Source organism: Balaenoptera musculus, chromosome 6 (assembly GCF_009873245.2).
Source record: "Balaenoptera musculus isolate JJ_BM4_2016_0621 chromosome 6, mBalMus1.pri.v3, whole genome shotgun sequence".
NCBI lineage: Eukaryota > Metazoa > Chordata > Mammalia > Artiodactyla > Balaenopteridae > Balaenoptera > Balaenoptera musculus.
This window is the reverse complement of record NC_045790.1, coordinates 10,316,939-10,335,579: the sequence shown is the minus strand read 5'-3', so window position 1 is coordinate 10,335,579 and position 18,641 is coordinate 10,316,939. Positions and strand designations below refer to the sequence as shown.

At 47.4% G+C, this 18,641-nt stretch overlaps 1 protein-coding gene across 4 annotated transcripts in view; it reads right to left on the bottom strand.

Moving 5' to 3' along the window:
• Positions 1-17,855, bottom strand: part of ZNF395 (zinc finger protein 395) — a 40,482-nt gene extending 22,627 nt beyond the window's left edge. The window contains exon 1 of one of the 4 annotated variants that reach the window (XM_036855305.1): positions 17,307-17,855. In XM_036855305.1, the coding sequence (XP_036711200.1) occupies positions 17,307-17,344 (38 nt within the window). In that variant the 5' untranslated portion in view covers positions 17,345-17,855. Of the gene's footprint in view, positions 1-3,763; positions 3,980-16,449; positions 16,768-17,306 lie in introns of those variants that run through there. The other 3 variants (XM_036855308.1, XM_036855307.1, XM_036855306.1) reach the window with 3 other exon arrangements.
• Positions 17,856-18,641: the final 786 nt, after the last annotated feature.

Genomic DNA, 18,641 nt, shown 5'->3' with positions numbered 1-18,641 from the left:
CGTGGGCTCAGTAGTTGTGGCACACAGGCTTAGTTGTTCCACAGCATGTGGGATCTTCTCGGACCAGGGCTCGAATCCGTGTCCCCTGCATTGGCGGGCGGATTCTTAACCACTGCGCCACCAGGGAAGTCCCTAATGTTTTCTTTTAAATCTGTAAAGTTTTAACTTAATTTCTTTTTTCAATGTGACATTCTAAGCTCATGCAAAGGTCAAAATGTTGCAGCACACCACATCTTTTATTTTATAACAGAATTCAGTGGAGAATGGGACAATTCATTTGTCCAAAACAATTCATTTTTCAGCAATTCTTGGCCAGGGGCGATCTCTGTTGAGAGATGCCATGTGCATCCACAGCATATTGATGACTATATGCAAATATGTCTGTGGTCCTTGCCATCTGAACCTTGGCAGAAAGATGTAAGTTGTCATACTCCACCATCACCGCCCAAATGCTGCCTGGTAGTTTCTTAAGCCTTATTTTCTTCTGGGGTGACTTCTCCAGAAAAAGTAAAAAAAAAAAATTCACTTCACTGAGCATATATTGACCGTTTCTTCCCAGAGGATTTTCTTCCCAGCCTGGCTTTGGACAGAAAAACCTCCAAGGGTAGCCAAGGGCCTGCACTAAAACATCTAGGTCTCTCAAGTTATACATCAGGTCCTGTTACACCATTTTTTAAATGTGTGGTATGCATTTTAGGTTTTCATGATATGAGCTTAAGATCACAGCACTGAGCATATTAGTAATTGATTCAATACCAAGATTTCTAAATCAGCTGTTCAGAGAATGACCATTTGGATTCTCAGGTCATTCTAATTGTTGTCTTCTTCTGAAGGTTTTTGGGTTTTTTTAAATATTTATTTATTTATTTATTTGGCTGTGCCGGGTCTTAGTTGCAACACACAGGATCTTCGTTGCCACGTGCAGGATCTTTAGTTGTGGCACGTCTGAAGGTTTTTAAAAACTGGATTACACTGCCTCAATGTATAATAGTTTAGACTACCGGTAAAATTAAAATTAGACGATCAGGATTGGCAGGGATCTTAAAGGTTGCCCATCCCCCATTCGGGGCTGGATCCTCTCCACAGCATTTCCTATAACTGAGTGTCCAGCCTTCCCATCACTGAGTACTAGATGTAACAGAAAAATGGAAGGAGAAAATAAGGGCCCCAAATAGCCATGCTATTTTCATATCCCAGCAGATGGGCCACAGAAATAGGTCACCTGATCTGGTTACACTGAATTTTCTCCAGCAAATAACAAATGACCCTGATCAACAAATACTTTTGTTGGTCTGACTGCACAACAGCCATTCAATCAAGTAAAAGAGACCATTCTGTTTGCACTGCCGGCAGGGAAGGAAAGCATTTTCACAGTTCAGCCCAGAACTATACTTCCCCTTCCTTCACACCTAGCTCCCCATTTGCTTTCAAAACCACCAGTGCCCTTTATTCATTGCTCTGTTGTGCATACACTACTCTGTATGAAACAAGACAATTCTTAGCACAACACTGGGCACACAGGGCTCAGTGATCTGTAACTACTTCTATTAGTTCCGACGGACTGCATCTCCCTTAGACGGCAAGCCCTTGCTTATCCCATCAAATTTATGATTTTGAAGAGATGCTATTCCCATAGGTGAGGAGAGCCCCAGATTTAAAAAATAATGTGTTGGGCTTCCCTGGTGGTGCAGTGGTTGAGAATCTGCCTGCCAATGCAGGGGACACGGGTTCGAGCCCTGGTCTGGGAAGATCCCACGTGCCGCGGAGCAACTAGGCCCGTGAGCCACAACTACTGAGCCTGCGCGTCTGGAGCCTGTGCCCTGCAACGAGAGGCCGCGTTAGTGAAAGGCCCGCGCACCGCGATGAAGAGTGGTCCCCGCTTGCCGCAACTAGAGAAAGCCCTCGCACAGAAACGAAGACCCAACACAGCCAAAAATAAAATAAAATAAATTTAAAAATCCCTCTACTTTAAAAAAAATAAAAAATATGTTGTAAGAAATAAGACCTGCTGCTCGCCCAAAAATGAAGAACAGTCATAGCGTCTTAGTAGCGCTTCAGTGTTCAGACTCGGTTTTCTTGAAAACAGGTAGAGAATGCTTTATAAGGAAGCAGGGATAAGTAAAAGCATGCCTACAAACGTGCCACGCGAGAGGGAGAGATGATCCGGCGCTGTTTCCATACACGCACGGGGCACGCACGCATGTGTATACATGTGGGTGCCTGCACTGTGGTTAAACCTGATTTGGCTGTACCAAAACTACGTGAGACGCAGGAGGCACGGAGATGCACGACTGCTGACTCAGCATCCTACCCAGAGCCAGCAGGAAGGAGGGAGCCAGGAGCTGAGTATCTCCGCGAGAACAAGCCTCTGAGAACTGACAGTTCCCTCCAGCAGTTTGCAGGGTAAGCTTCCAACCTGAACGTTAACCGCCAATGAATGCCTGAATGGCATTTGGGTTTACAGTCACTGTGATACACACATTCGAGGCTTCCTTTTTTTTCTGACCTCCTGGCAACTCAAGGAAACACGGAGGGACAATTTAATCCCAATTTTATAGCTCAGAAAACTGAGGTTCCTCCAGAAGGCCACTGATTTGCCCGAGCTAGCCAGCTGGGGTGCCTGCAGCTTTCCTGGCCCCTCCCTGGACTCGTTCTCTCTTCCCCTCAACGGGAGACCCAGCAGCAGGACAGGGGCTCGGGGCTGGAAGGGCTCCAGAGTTCCCAGCCCCAATGCCTTCACATTGCCTTGTCTGATCCTCACAATGAACGCTGTGAGGAAGAAGGCGTGAGTTTCATTGGGAAGAAGGGATCTATTAGAGGCACTTACAGTAATGAAAAGGGAAAGCTGGCAATAAAAGAACCATCCCCCAAAATATAAAACACAGAGGGGAGAATTTAAAACGCCTAACAGTCCAGGACCCATTAGTGTAAGGCCCTGAGTGGTGCACACGCCAGAAAAGCTCTGTGATCATGATGCCTGAGGTGCCAACCCCGAGATGCAAGAAAAGGGCCCCTTATGTTCTCCCCCACTTTGAAGGCAGAGAAATGCAGGCTCTCTCTATTTTTTCATTGAAGTGGTTAAAGTAGAAAAACTATTCAGAACTCAACAGTCATTTGAATGAATAATCACATTCCCTGACTATGCTAAATAAACAGACGGTGGGGGGCGGCAGTTGTAGGGAAGGTGAGAGCCACCTGGTGACTTTCCTGGCTGAAATCAATAGGTAATAAAAAGGTAGCAGCCCTCTACAGGGGTGGATAATCAGAGCACACAGGGCTGCAGGTGCCCAAGAAAGGAACCACCTGGTCCGGGGAGTGGCCCGGAGTGGCCTGGCCAGGAGTTGAAGATGCAAAATTATAGATGAGAAACTATGCACACGCAGACAGGATGAGTCAACTGGAGACACCAAACCAGGAAAGAGAAACAGGTACGGGAAGGGATCAAGGTGCCCAAGATACCCCTCCGGAATCCAAGTCTCATCTAGGAGCCACCGGTGCCAAACCAGCCAGTGGGAAATAAAAGTGTAATCTTGGCAGTTATAAGTCACGAGATAAGAAACACGTGCTGTTGGGATGACAGAACATTCTAGTGGCTGATAACATTTAAAAACCTGAAATAAGAGCTGGGTGCCAGAATTCGTTCCAAGACCAGGATGGCTGACCAGCCAAGGGAATAGATGTGTCTAGCCAGAAGGGCGATAACGGGCCTCCACGGATCAACTTTTAATCCAACTTTTCCCTCCCTTCTGACTTCCCGGCTGACCGTACAGGCTTTCTGTCTCAGGATGGCAGTGGCTCCTCACGCTGTCACTCTATCACCTTCTCCCGGGAGATTGCTCTGATCTCCTGGGATTGGAGCATCTCCCCCAGTACCAACGGGAATGCTTCCCATCCCCCAGGAATGCTGTGGCTGAGGGGGAAAAAAAAGGCTGGTTACACCTGAGCAACTAAAACTGGCTCCTCGAAATGGAAACAGAACGTGCAAGAGAAGCTGACCCCGGGCACACTGCCGAGGACGCCTCTCCAGGGAAGGGGCTCGTGGCAGCCCGTCACCTTGACCTGTGTGACTTTCGGGAACAAGCCACCACCTCGGGGCCTCAGTTTCCTGCCTCACCGTGAAAAATGAGAACAGTGCCCAGCATGTGAAAGGATCTCAACAGATGTGTTGCCTCCCCTGTTCCCCGATTTCAGACCAGCACTAGACAGCTAAATGACACGGTGGGCCACTCGGAGAGCTTAGGAGCCAGTGTCCCGCTGGCATCTGGAAACTGAGGTTGCAAAAGGATATTCAACCCGAACCAGTAATACAACTACTGACTCTAAAGAGAATCAAGAAGTTGACCACGGGTGAGCCGCTGATTAACTGAAATTCCAAACAGAACTGATTTCGGCAAGACAGGGGAACCGAGAAGTCCAGCATATTCCATTTAGAGGCCAGCTGGCCACAGTGAACCAACCCCAGGGCTCCCTGCTTCGAGAGCTCAACACCCAGCCGGCCGGCTCTGCCCTGTGGCCCAAAGCAGAGCCCACGTGACCTGGCCCCTCACCTCGCTCTCAGCACACAGGTCCCAACCCTGCCCTCCTCTTTCAGCTGAAATCTCCATCTTGGTACCCTGCCCAGGGCGGTTCAAGGCCCGCTGCCAGGCCTTCCCGAGGCAGAGCGTGACCAGCCTCTGTGAGAACAACCCCCCAAATCTGATGCTTCAGTCCCGAGTTCCAGCTGTCCCAGATCTGGATCCACATTCACCCGTGCAGACCTACACAGCACACAGGGCAAAACCGACACACCAGAAACCCAGGGCAAGGGGAGCTGCAGAACCAAAACACCAGCGTTCTAAACAATCTGCCGGTACTCGACACACGTGCAGGCTCTTGCCGATGAACTGAACGGAAGAATGACGGAGCCTCAGCTTCAGACCTGCCTTTAGAGAGCTTTAGGCCTCGCTGAGCTCCTCCTGCATCCCACACCCAGCACTTGTTTATTAAAGCACTTAATACGCTCCAGAGTGACGTTCATAGATCTGTGCTGTATAATTAGCGTGAGGCCACACTTTGTATTCTAAAGACGGACGGAGAAGACTCACAGATGCGTTGAAGATGTCCAGCTAGGGAATGAACTGGGTTTAGAATTTACCATCCAGAGTCCACCACTTCTGTTCATCCATCCGGTAATTCCTTTCCAACACGCAGGCCAAAGTCCTCAGGGGGCCAGACAGAACTGACTATGGGGCTCAGCGAAGCCCTTCCCAACACCCACCCTTCCAGCCAAACCGTGTTGAAGCATGGGGGCCACACACTCGCACACCCTAAAGCCTGCCCCATTCTTAGAAAACAGTTGCTTCGTGTCTGAGCCCACCTCATGTATGCCCGGCCTACGTTAAATCTAAGCTTGGAACTGACCTTGTAATGGGTCTTTATTAAGATTTAAAATTAATGTACCCTGTTACCTAGCAAGTCCCCTTTCTCAGGATCTACCCTAGAGAAACACTCACGTGTGTGACAAAGAGGCATGTACGGCCATGTTTATTGTAACAGCATTTGTAACAGCAGAGGATTTGGAAATAACTTAAATGGCCATCAATTAGGCTAAATCAACCAACAGTTTAGCCTTGTGATTCTAAAGAAGGCTATGCAGGAGTTAAACAAAATCAGTAAGACTTATACATATTGACAGCAAGCCATCCCTGAGATGTAGTGGGGGGGGGAGGGCCAGCACACTACTACTCTAGTGAGTGCACTTGGCTTCTTTTAAGTTCTTTAGGTATAAATGCAAGTATGTTAAGCATTTGGAGAATACCAACAAACTCCTAACAGTGGTTAACCTCTGGGGAAAGGCTGGGATTAGGAGTGGTTGTCAAGGAAGATTTTGTTTGCTCTGGAAGGTTTGCATTTTTTTTCCCCCTACAGAGAATGTGTTCAAGTACTACTTGTGTAATGAAAATTTCATTTCACCATGTAATTTTTTAAAAAAAGAAAGAAACTGACCCTGCTCCGTACATTTCAGTCACGTGTTTGGGGGCAATTTCTACTCGAATCTCACACACGCTTCCCGGGAGGCTGAGCGCTCAGCAGTACAAAGCAGTGGGCTCTGCAACACAGATCTTGTTTCAATATTAGAAGCCCAACTCTGTGACTCTGTGGACCGTTCAATTTATACACTAGTTCAAGGAAGAGGCAAGAAAAAAGAGAAAGGCATGTCAGAGGACTTCTGGGTAATTCAAAGGGATGTCCAAGGAGCGATTTCAGTTCTTCTAGTTGAGCGTTCCAGCTCTCCACCACACACACACACACACACACACACACACACACACAGACGCACATGCACACGCACACACGCACTTGCCAATAATGGCAGCCCTCGCCCAACCACACGTAATCCACACCAGGCCTAGCCGGCTGTGCCTCAGACTCTTCCATCCGGGAATCAGGATTTCTAACATAAATTCAGATCCTGTGGGCTAATGAGAAGGAAGAATCTGACCACCACATTAGAAAAGCTCCAAAATATCATTTACTCCCCCAGGGGCACCTAACCACACAGAACGCTGATTTTTAAACACAGACACTCCTCCACCTCCACCTCTTCAAGACACTACGTGAAAAGTCCTTAGAAACACAAAATTCTAATATTAAGGACCTAGGGTAGGCAAAACTAACCTAGGGTGATAGAAAACAGAGCTGTGGTCCTTCCGATCGGGGGAAGATTCACTGGAAAAGGTCACGTGGAACACTTCGGAGGTGATGGAAATGTTCTGTCTCGAAATGCATTTGTCAGAACTGATCAAATAGCACATTTCAGATCTGAGCATTCCACTGTATGCAAATTACACCTCAATTTAAAAAAAAAAAAAAAAAAAAAAACTACCCCAGTACAGTTTCTCTGCTAGCTGCAGCAGAACTTTGAGCTGTCCTATCAGACATCTGAAATCTCTGTTGTGCTATGTAAAGAGCACAAGTACCATGGCGACAGTCACCATAAAAATAGATAACAAGATTAAAATGGATAGAGGACACAGGAATTTAAGAACGGCGCACCAGGAGCAATTCGTTTTCGGCAGAAGAAAAATAGAGGACAGGGAGTTTTTCATTCCCCCTGCACTTTGAAAAACAACCACTGAGTGTGGTTGTTTTTACTAAAAGAGTTTTATGGCTTCCCAATACTCAAAGGACAAAAAAGGCTGAGAGCTGTTACTTCTTATCATGTTTTGCCTTAAAAAAAAAAAAAAAAAGTATGATACCCTAAGTTTTTCCCATACCCACTGTTCTGTGGCCCAGGGAGCCGATTCACAGCAATGCGACAAGCACAGATGACGTGCCATACACTGTGTGAGGTCCAAATGATGCTGAGATAAAGGCGGCCTGGGCCCTTTATCAAGTGCACAAAGACTTCCAACTTTAGTTCCAATTACCAAGTTCTGCCTACATTTTTTACATACATCGAAAACTGACGCCCCCTAGGTGTGCACCCTGAAACTACTCCACGTGAAGAGAGCACTTCCTTGCCCAATACTGACTTTTTTCAAATGCCAAAATGTAGGCATGAATCACTTGGTGACAGAAATCTTGTGTTCTTCTCCAAAAGATGAGATAAACCTCTGTTCTCCTTGTGGATTTTCTCTAAGAAATGTCTGCTAAGTGACTTAGCCCTTGCAGTGTCCCCAACAGCAAAAGAAGTAATCCAAAAATATCAGGAAGAAAATCTAAAATTTTTAAATAATCAGGGTGGATTCTAAATAAACCATATATTTAAGTAAAATTTAGGCAAAATTAAACTTCCACATGTAAGGTACAAATAATAAAAATGCAAAAACAAAAAAAATTTTCATTCAAACCACAAATTTACTGTCGGATAGCAACTAAATATATGCATTCCTGGAAAATCCCACCCGAAAGTTTCTTTAAATCTGTCTCTTGTTCCCTCTGTCCCTAAGCCTACAGAGCAACCACAAGGTTCAGACTCGTCCCTGATGTTGGGATGGTTTTTAACGTGCTACACCTGGTGATATAAATCTGCAGTGGAGAAAATGAAGGAGGAGATGGTCAAGGACACTCCCAGATCCTCCGCAGCCAAGCAGAGGACCCAGGAGTTAGTTAAAGGTCCCCATCTTGGTTCATTCATTATACTGAATACAACCGGCCAATAAACACATTAGTCCTCCGTATGTCAATCTGTTTTATTTATTGTTATTTGCCATTTTCCACCCCACACCCACCTTCTTGCTTTCCCTAAAGACAAAATTCCATTTTCAGCAGCCCTGGGGCCACAAACTGAGTCCTGACCCACCTTGGAATAGTTCTCTTCCTCCTTTCTAAAATAACCCCAGAAGATCTCTTGAAAATGTTAGGACCCACTTATTAACATTTTTTTAAAGAGCTTAAAATGATGATTTGACCCCAGTACTACACACTAGAGGTATATTCCATATTCCACATTATCTTTCAGCTTTGACAAGTCACACAATAACCCAAGAATGAGAAAGGACCTTGGAGGCCAGCCTAATTCCTGTTCTCTTCTACAGCACCCCTAATCCACAGCTTTCAGCCCAACCTGAATACCTTCAATGATGGGGAGCTCACTACTCCACGGGCAGACATTTCCACTGCTGGTCAGACCTGCCAGCTAGAAAATTCCTCTTCTGATGGAACTGAAATCTGCTCTCCCAGTCTTTAGGGTTAAAAGGAACCTTAAAGCTCGTCACCTTCAGTGTAATCATTCAGTGGATAAGGAATCATGTAATGCAATCACTCTACAGAAGAAGAATCTGAAGCTAGAGAGGATAAAGCAGTTGTTCTAGCCATTGGTCATACTCCAACACCAGAGCAGAAATGAACAAGTCGACTCCTTCCTATACCTCATAACCAAGAAAATATTTGAAAAGGGCTATTGTGTACCCACCCCATGAATGCACTCCGGTCATTCCTGATCCCACAGCATCCTAGTCTCCTTCCTGTGGGTGAAGCCTTGTTTGTTCATGTTTCTTTTAAATCATGCCCCCCCCAGTGGTCCGAATGTCACATGACCAGCAGAGGTCATTAAAACTAGACCCTGTGATTGGACTGATGAATTTCTGATCCAGTAATTAATGGGATTCAATTTCTAAAAAGCTTCATCCCACTCAGGGCTCACATTTAACTCATGAACAGAACAATCTCAAAACTTTTTTCCCACATGATCTGCCCCTTCCTCGGTACCTGGAGGACCACCAGGGTTACACTGTGCTTGTCTGTTTACCTGTCAGTCTCCCCCTTTCAATCAGATCATCAACTTCAGGTCAGGGACTGAGTCTTCTTTTTTTGACTCCAGTACCTAGTCAGTGCTTGACACATGCAGGTAAATACTCAAGATTAGTCACTAAATGAATCATCTACCTTTACCCATCCTGTCCTTGAACGATAAAATGTTTTTAAAATAGCAGTGTTCAAGAGAATGAAGAGACAAACCACGGGCTGGGAGAAAATATTTGCAAAAGACACATCTGATAAAGGACTGTTATCCATAATATACAAAGAACTCTTAAAACTCAACAATAAGAAAACAAACAACTCAATTTTAAAAAGGGAGCCAAAGACCTTAACAGATACCTCACCAAAGAAGACATACAGATAACAAAAAAAGCACATAAGATGTCATCACAAATCATTAGGGAAATGCAAATTAAAATGAGATACCACTACACAGTTAAGAGAATGGCCAAAATCCAGATAACTGACAACACCAAATGCTGGTGAGGATACAGAGCAACAGGAACTCTCATTCTTTGCTGGTAGGAATGCAAAATGGTGAAGGCACTTTGGAAGACAGTTTGGTGCTTTCTTACAACACTAAACACACTCTTACCATATGACCCAGCAACTGCCCTCCTTGGTATTTATCCAAAGGAGTTGCAAATTTATGTCCACACTAAAACCTGCATACGGGTGTCTATAGCAGCTTCATTCATAATGATTGCCAAAACTTGGAAGCAACCAGGACGTCCTTCAGTAGCTGAATGGATAAATACACTGTGGGACATCCAGATAATGGAATATTATTCAGTGCTAAAAAGAAATGAGCTATCAAGCCACGAAAAGACATGGAGGAAGATTAGATGCATATTACCCAGTGACAGAAGCCAATCTGAAAAGACTATATACTGTATGATTCCAACTGTATAACGTTCTAGAAAAAGCAAAACTGTGGAGGCAGTAAAAGGATTACTGGTTACCAAAGGTTGTGGGGAGGGAGGGATGAATAGGCAGAGCACAGAGGATTTTAGGGCCGTGAAAGTACTCTATATGATACTATAATGGTGGGTACATTTGTCCAAACTCAGAAGGTACAGCACCAAGAGTGAACCCTAATGTCACCTATGGACTTTGGGTGATTATGACGGTGTAGGTTCATCAGTTATAACAAATGTACCATCTGGTAGGGGATGTTGATGGTAGGGGGATGTGCATGTGAAGGGGGCAGGGGGTATGTGGGAACTCTCTGCACTTTCCTCTCAGTTTTGCTGTGAACATAAAACTGGTCTAAAAAATAAAGTATATTTTAAAAAATATACTTACATATATGGTAGTGTTTTTTCCACTGTGATATACATACACACTACAAAAAATACAAATAGTAAATTTAAAATGTAAAAAAAGAAAGTCACTCAACTCATCCATTTAGAAGTAACCAATATTAGTATTTTGGTATTAGAATTTTTAATATATTTCCTTCCAGTCATTTTCTATGCACTTCGTTCCTTTAAGATTTGAAATCATATTGTAGATGCACCTTAACTTTTAGCAGAAACATCTGTCCATGTTATTTTAAAGTTATTCCTAAACATTATTTTTAATGGCCATAATATTCCACTATTACGGAATATTAGTGGAATCACTTTCGGATTACTTCCAGCCCAGTCGCACCACTGGATATTTAGGTTGTTTCCAATTTTCCATTATAGTTTAAAAAAAAAAGGAAAAAAAAAAAAACCTCTAAATAATCTCTGTGCACAAAGCATCATCTACATTTTGGATGTGGTCTCCAGAAGTGGAATTATCTTACCAGAATGTATGAACATTACAATTCAAATTTTAAAAACTAAAATCAGACTTTACATTTATCCCTTACTGAATTTCTTTTTTAAATTTGGGCCCTTATTCTGGATATCTCTGAACCTTGGTTTATCTACTAAATAAGCAATTCCTCCCACCTCTACGCCATCAACAAAGCTGACAAACATACCTTCTGTATCTTGATCCACGGCACTGGAATAAATGTTGAACAGCTCAAGGCCAAGAATAGAACCCTATGGCACTCATTTTCAGACCCCTTTCCAGGCTGACTCGGTGCCACTAATTAACAGTTTTTGCATATGACAATCAAATTAAAATAATAACACCATCCAGCCCACATTCTACCACTTATTTAATATGGACCTTCATATCTTCAGAAATTGTTAAGTACTTTACTAAAGACAAAGTGTACTATAGCTGCTGCACCATTTCTCTGATATAGTAACCATCATATAAAACAGGAAATGGGTTTAATTTGATACGATCTGGCTGACTTCTGATTATCCCTGCATCCTAAGGGCACACTTTTTCAAGCAATTAAGCAAAAAGCATTTCAGTTTCTACGTTTTTTCCCCAAAACCTGTATTTTAAAATAATCAGATTGCGTACCTGTATAAAGCAGGGTGGCTCTTATTCAGTCCCTGTCACCTGTGGCTCCCCCAGGGAAGGGCTCTGAATCACAGGCGGTTATGGACCCCCAGGGTAAACCAAACTGTCTCCAGACCACAGAGATCTGAACTTATTCATTTCAGCTGGTCCCAAATCAGCCTAGTTTTCCAGGAGTCATTTGCATTCACACCTTGAACCAATTATTCCGTAGTCATTACGAATCCTGGCTTCTCAATCTCTGCATCCTGGAGGCCTACCCCCGGGCCCATCCTAGGAAGAAGGAAATAAGAAGTGACACAGCCCCTCTCCTTGCCGTTCCTTTATTACTGACTCACAGAACCAAAGCTCCTGAGAATCTAATGTCTTGCGGCACTTGGCGGCCATGACTCACATCTCACCAAGTTATTACCCCGACATCGTTCTCAGAGGATACGTGACAGGAGCCACCAGCTAACCAGGTCAGCCTGAAGTGGAAAATGGCAAGGCCTGAGAGATCTTGGGGTCGCTAGAAATTGGCTTCACCATAGAGAATACAGCCCAAAGCCGTCTCTAATTAGTACCATTCCAGTCATCAGAAAAATATTTCACAGTGCCAGCCGGCAGCAACTCAGAAAGCGCTGCTCACCTGCCCAAAACAAATCATTTGCACACAAGGCTCTCAGATTCCATGTCACGCTCCTACCCGAATCCCCGCGGAGGCCACCCAGAGCCAGGGACGCGATCCCAAAGTCCCTACTTGGCCTTCGAGTCTCTTGAAAACTCAGGTCACAAACCCAAAGGCCTGCAGGGCTGAGCAGGGAATTGACTTCGACTGGATTGAGGCAACAGAAAGAATGGGAACTGGGACGGCTGGGAGCCCCGGGCCATATCCCGCCCACAGGGGGCAGCTGCCACTCAGCTGCACAGACCTGCCTGCTCTCTTTACCAGAGTCCCAACTCCAGAGGTTTTCTGGATTGCTCCTAATTTTTGAAAACCTTTGCGTGGTCCCAATGACAACTCATCTGAAGGTTGAATACATTCTTCGGGCCTCCCGTTTACAACCCTTCCACTACCCTTTGATCCTAACCGACCTTTCCAGCCTGACCGCTCCCTCCTCTCACAAGGACCTCTGTTCTTCACTCTTCCGCACACTATGTACACCCCTAACTCCAAGCTGTGGCCCGTGATCCACACCCCACCTGTGTGGCACCATGAGACACCCCAAAGGGTTCTTCCCAGACTTCCTTCCCTATTCCAGCAAGTTTCTCCAAGCCAAACAAGCGTGGCCCCTTCTCCTGAGCCCTATGGCTACTTATTTTTCATCTTGGCGTTTCGTCATCTTGCCTTGCTCCTTAATCACAGGTGGATCCTATCTTTCCATGGAGCCTGTAAACTTTCAATCCCTTCCTCATGCTTCCTTCCACCTCCAGCACAAATAAGGGTAGCTCTGCCCTGGTGCAGCTTACTAAATACTTCCTAGATATGAAAATGCTCTATAGCTGTTTTCCCAACTGTGAGTGATGATCCATTACAGACCGGTTACATCGACTTAGTGGGAAACAATAAGCATTTTTAAATGAAAAATAATGGAATAGAAAATAAAAGTACCAGAGGAGATTGCACCAAGCAAAAGAGGTAGTACTCATGAACTTAAATTAGATTTTTACATACATGATTGAGTATACTAGGTCATGATACAAAGTTTATTTCCTAATGTAGGTCATGGTCGGAAGTGTAGAAAACACTGCTAACGAGATGAGCTCCACCAGCGCTCTACGCAACTTTGCTTTTTTTTTTTGACAGTCACATATTCCCTAAAAAGAAAAAACTATCTGACGGCTACCTCTCCCCACACGAGTCAGCTTCCCCTGCTAGTTCACTGGTCCTGCAACTCAGAGAAACAGGGAGGCTAAGTAACTGCAATTACATTCTCACTCATTCTGCAACTTTTTGCAATCACCCTTCAAATTCACCAGCCCTCGGATGCTGCAAGTTGAGGCTTAGGGAGTTTGTTCAGCAAATCACCCTAAGTCACCCTTGCAACAGGAAAGCAGAATTCAGAGCTCAGGAGAAGCCCCAGCTCCCCTCTGCGGGCTGGTCGCTGGCTTCCTGGAAACTGGCAAGGGCTCTGGTTCGGAGGGACCTGGCCCAGGGAAAGGCACTATCCCTAGGCCCACAATCTTCTCCTTCCTCTTTTAGATCATCTTGCTGCCCCCTCATCTTGTTGCTTCCCCCATGCACATCTACAAGGGGACAACAGGACTAGACTGAAGGTCTCAGTGGAGAGCAAAATTCAACGTATTTCAAAGCCCAGCAATGTATGTGCTTATTGAATTCCATTCTACTTCCCTCAAATCTCCAATCCCACCCTCACCCTCCTGGTTAGCAGAAGAAGTGGTCCATCTTCCTTGGAGCCTCATTTCCTCCGAGTTACTTTGCCAAATTCATGTTCAGGACCAGGTGGTATCTTCTGAATGGCAAGACAGAACAGAACCTTCCAACTCAGACCCCCAGTCCCCCTCAACAGCATCCTCTACTGCCCCCCACCCCATGACCAAGAAGACACTCCTCGGAGTGCCTTCCCTCCCCGGCTTTGGCAGCCTTTTCCACCCTACACACCCTGGTTTCCCACCAACCTCAGAGCCACAGCTGCTAGCAGGACACCTATGTTTCGACCTCTTGGCAAACACAAGAAACTTCCCTGCAGCCTGAGTGTCAATTACTTCTCTCCAAAACACACATTTCCGATTTCTCAAGTTACCAACTACAGCAGCTCCAAGGCCCTGGCGTGTAATCAATTTCCACAAAGAATTAATTTCCATTCATCTCCTTCCTTCACCCTGCCCCTGTCAACAGATTATTTCAACAGTAATGTTTCTAAAATCCACCCTGTTTTCCATTTCCAGTTATCCCAGTCCAAGCCCTGGGCACTCCACAACTGTAACAGCCTACTGATTTGTCTCCTAACATTACTTTTAAAAATCTTTCCAAATACCCTTTCCTTACATCAGTCTCTGGCTCAGAAACCTTTACTATCTCCCCAGTACACACAGGGTAAAATGCAATCCCCCAGTCTGGCTTTCTAGGACGTTCACAACCTCAACCATTGTTCCTCTCTATCTTTATCTCCTACTGTTCAGGAAACACCCCCGGTCTGGCCAAGGCCATCTCCTTGTCTCTCAGGAAAAGTCATGTTCATTTGCACCTCATGGCCCATCTCAAAGGTCTCACGCTCCAGAAATACAGTTCTGGTGGTTCCTACCCTAGTCCTTCTCTGAACGCCAACAGCACCTATTCTACACCTCGCAGTTTGCCAGGTCATTGTGCCCTATCTTGAGGTCTTATTTCCCATGCTCAAGTCTTTCTGTCCCCCCGCCCCCCGAGGTTATAAACCCTGGAGGGAATCATCTCATGTATCTTTTGCATCCTCCTCACTAAGATAACTGTTTGAACCTCTTCTACTCCGTAGTCCCTTTCTGACCTCTCACACCCGTTACTTCTTTCTCCCTTGCCTTTGGCCTTTGCCGGTTATCCTTCACGTTCATAACTTATTTCCTAACTTAGGACTCTAAGTCCATTCCCCAACTCTGACCTTGCCTTTGATAGTCCCCCTGTCCCCCAGCATTTGCAGTCACTTACGCAGTCTGCGCACATTAATTTGAACTTGAGCTCTCAAATCACTTCTACCTGGTCAGTAGGCTTTCTGAGGCCTTAGATTTCTTGAGTGTCTTTTATCTCCCAGAGAAGCTGGCATGGTGCTGAGAACGCAGCAGCCCCCCAGAGGTACCTGTGGAGTTGAACTTAATTGCTATGTTTCCTGGTGTTTCAAGTTCCCTGAGACCCAGAACCTCTGTTTACACAACATCTTAGGAGGGTGTCAAAAAGGCCTTCAATACCTGTGGATCACTCACTTCCAGGCAAAATGCACCAAATACACTTTTCTAGAAAAGGGAGTGTAAAGAACGGACCGGTGGCCTGTAGGTAACCCCTGCACCTGGCCGCCTGGCATCAGGAGAACGCCGGCCTGCGAGAAGCGCTCCAAAGCCACCGAACATTGGCCCAGGCTGCCTGCAATCAAGGGGGCAGCGGGACCCCCCTCGCCGCCTGGCAGGTGGGCTTCTTTAGGTTACTGCGTCCGTCCCAAAGTGAAGGCGCTGAGCCCTGAATTCCCAGGCAGGAAAGAAAATGCTGCCTTTGAAATTGCACATGACAAACTCCCCGTCCAGGTCCCCACCCGGGCACCCCACATGCCCACAGTGCCAGTGCTGAGGAGGGTCAGGGGCCGCCGGCGAGGAGAGGCAGGGTGAAGGCGCGCAGAAGGAAGCGGGGGTGGGCAGAAGGGGACCGGGAGGGTGGGGGCCAGCCCCCGAGGTGGAGGGTGTGTCGAGCCGCGCGTCCCGGAGCGCGGCACTCGCCCGCCCGGCCGCCCGGCGGAGCGGGCAGGAACGCGCGGGGCGCCGGGAGAACTGGGCCGGCGGCCCGGCCGGAAAGGGTCAGGGAGGGGGCAGGTCACCCTCCGGCGGAGAGGCGACTCCCGGCCGGCGCTCAAAGTTGGGGAGGGGATTCCTCGGCGAGCGCCGGCGGCGGGCGAGATAAACAAGGCGGCGCACGGGAGGGCGGGCGGCCACCCTCTCCCGGCCGGCTCGGCCACTGCCGCAGCGCCCCCGCGCCCTGACCGGCCGCTGCCCCGGCGGCGCCCGCCTCCCGGGCCCTCCTGTCGCCTGCCCGGCCCCCGTGGGCGTGCGGAGCGTGGGAAGTTCCCGGGCCGCCCCCGTCCCCGGGCTGCAGCGCCGCGAGGTCCCCGCGCAGCTCACCTCGCCCCGCCACGAGCGGTGGCGCGGGCCGGGCAGCTCCCGCTCGGACAGCTCGGCTCGGCTCGGGGCTGCGGCTGTCGCGGCCCCCGCCCACCCGGCGCGGCCCACCGCCCGGCTCCGCTCCGGTCGCCCGCCCGCCCGCCGAGGCTCCGTTCGCGCCCACCTGGCCGGCCTGCCCTCCCTCTCCGGGACACTGCGCTCACGTACGCGGCCGCGGCCACAACCCGGCCCGGATTCCCCGCCCGGGAAGGGAGCGGAGGCGCGCGCCAGCCAGCGAGCGCCGGGGCGAGGCGGGGGACACACCCCCTCGCCGCCCTCCCTCCGTTCCCCCCCCCCCGCCCCCCGCCCCCCGTCCCCCGCCCCCCTCCCCCGGCGCCGCGCGCGCACGCCGCCTGCGCGCGCCTCGCCGGCCACGCGCGCCCGCGTCCCCCGCCCCAACACCCCCCCAGCGCGCGCCCGGCGTACACACCCCCGGCCGCTCGTAGACAGTGGGCGCTCAATAAGTGCCCGAGCGACTCCTCGCGCACATGCGCACTTGAACCTGACCGAGTGGTGAAGCCCCCGCCCCCACCCCCAAATCGGACCCGGCGGCTGCAGCCCCGAACCAAACTTGAGTCTTAGCCTGTTTTCACTGAACCGGCAACCGAGCCAAAGTTTCTTGCTGTTGTTTTTCCAGGCCGGGCTCTGGGACAGGCTTCTCCGAGAGAGGCCGAGCTCGCCCCAAGGCGGGAAATGCCGCCAGCGGGCTCCGGGCGCCTCCGACGGGCGCTTGGCGGGGGCGATCGAGACCCAGGCCGCGCCGCCCCAACCCGCCGAGCATGAGCGAAAGGCGAGAGGGAGGGAACGCTGGAACCAACCTTTCCATCTTCCTTTGCTTTAATGTTGTCTTCTCCATTTTATGACATTTTACTCGATCTCACTCGTTTGTAGTTGTAAAGTGAGGCGTTATTTGCTGTTTCTGGAATTAACTTGAGAGAAAGTTAACTATTAGCCTTCAGCCCTTATGTAAACAATACCAGTTGCTTTTGGCACCGTTAGGCTCTGGCTTTTGTATAATTTGTAACAAGGAGAATTGAAGCTGATCCATTGTGTTGCTCTGTGTTTTTCAGAGATAACACCAGAGCCCCAACGGTAGTGAGGAGCCCCAGTACCTATATGTGTGAGCATATAGAGTCATATTCAAATAAGTTTAATGGATAAAAGAAATAAATCCCCTCCCCCCAGAAGTTTTAAAATATTTTTGGACATACTTGTTGAGTTTGCAGTCCGTTCACCTTCAATTTGAGGTATGCTGTTTTTCCTGCAGAGAGGCAGTGGGGAGTGTGTAGGAAAGGACTAAAGGCTTTGCAGTCAGACAAGACTGGTTTGCAATCCTGATTTTACTGCTGAACTAGTTTTATGATCTTCAGCAGGTTCTTTTATGTCTCTGAACCTCAGTTTCTTTATCTGTAAGATGAAATAAAAAACATAGGTATAGTGCCTAGCTCACACCAAATAAACACTAGATATTATTTCCCTTCCCCCACGTCCACCATTTGTTACAAAAGAAAAAAATCTAAAAAAAAAAAAAAAAATTCCTATAGGACATTGGTTCTCAACTGGGGGTGATTTTGCCCCCAGGAGACATTTGGCAATGTCTGGAGACATTTTTAATTGTCACAACTTGGGGTAGTGGTGTTCCTAGCATCTAATAGGTATAGCCCAACGATGCTGCTAAACGTCCGGCAATGCAGAGGACAGCCCCATACAACAAAGAATTACCTGGTCTGAATTGTCAATAGTGACATCGTTGAGAAATCCTGCTATAGGCTAATTCTGCCATCGAATAATTCACCAAAGACTGGTTCTACCTTTTAATTCTCATCCTCAAGGAAACATTCTTGTTTTACATTCAAGAGCACAAGAATGAAAGCATTTGGGGGACCACAGCAATTATATTAATATGCAAAGCCTGCCCTTAACATGAAAATGCAGATTCGAATTTTACATTTTATTATTAAAGGCATATTTTACTTAATTAACAACCAATGTATGTGCCCTAATTATTAAGGTATCTTATGATATATTATGTATTACTACAAGTCACAAATAGCTTTTGGTTCTGTTTCCCTTTTTCCTCAAAGAGTGGGTGTTTACTCACTTCCGCAGATTCAGCTCTCTGCTAAGTCCCTCACCTATCCTGAAGTTTATAA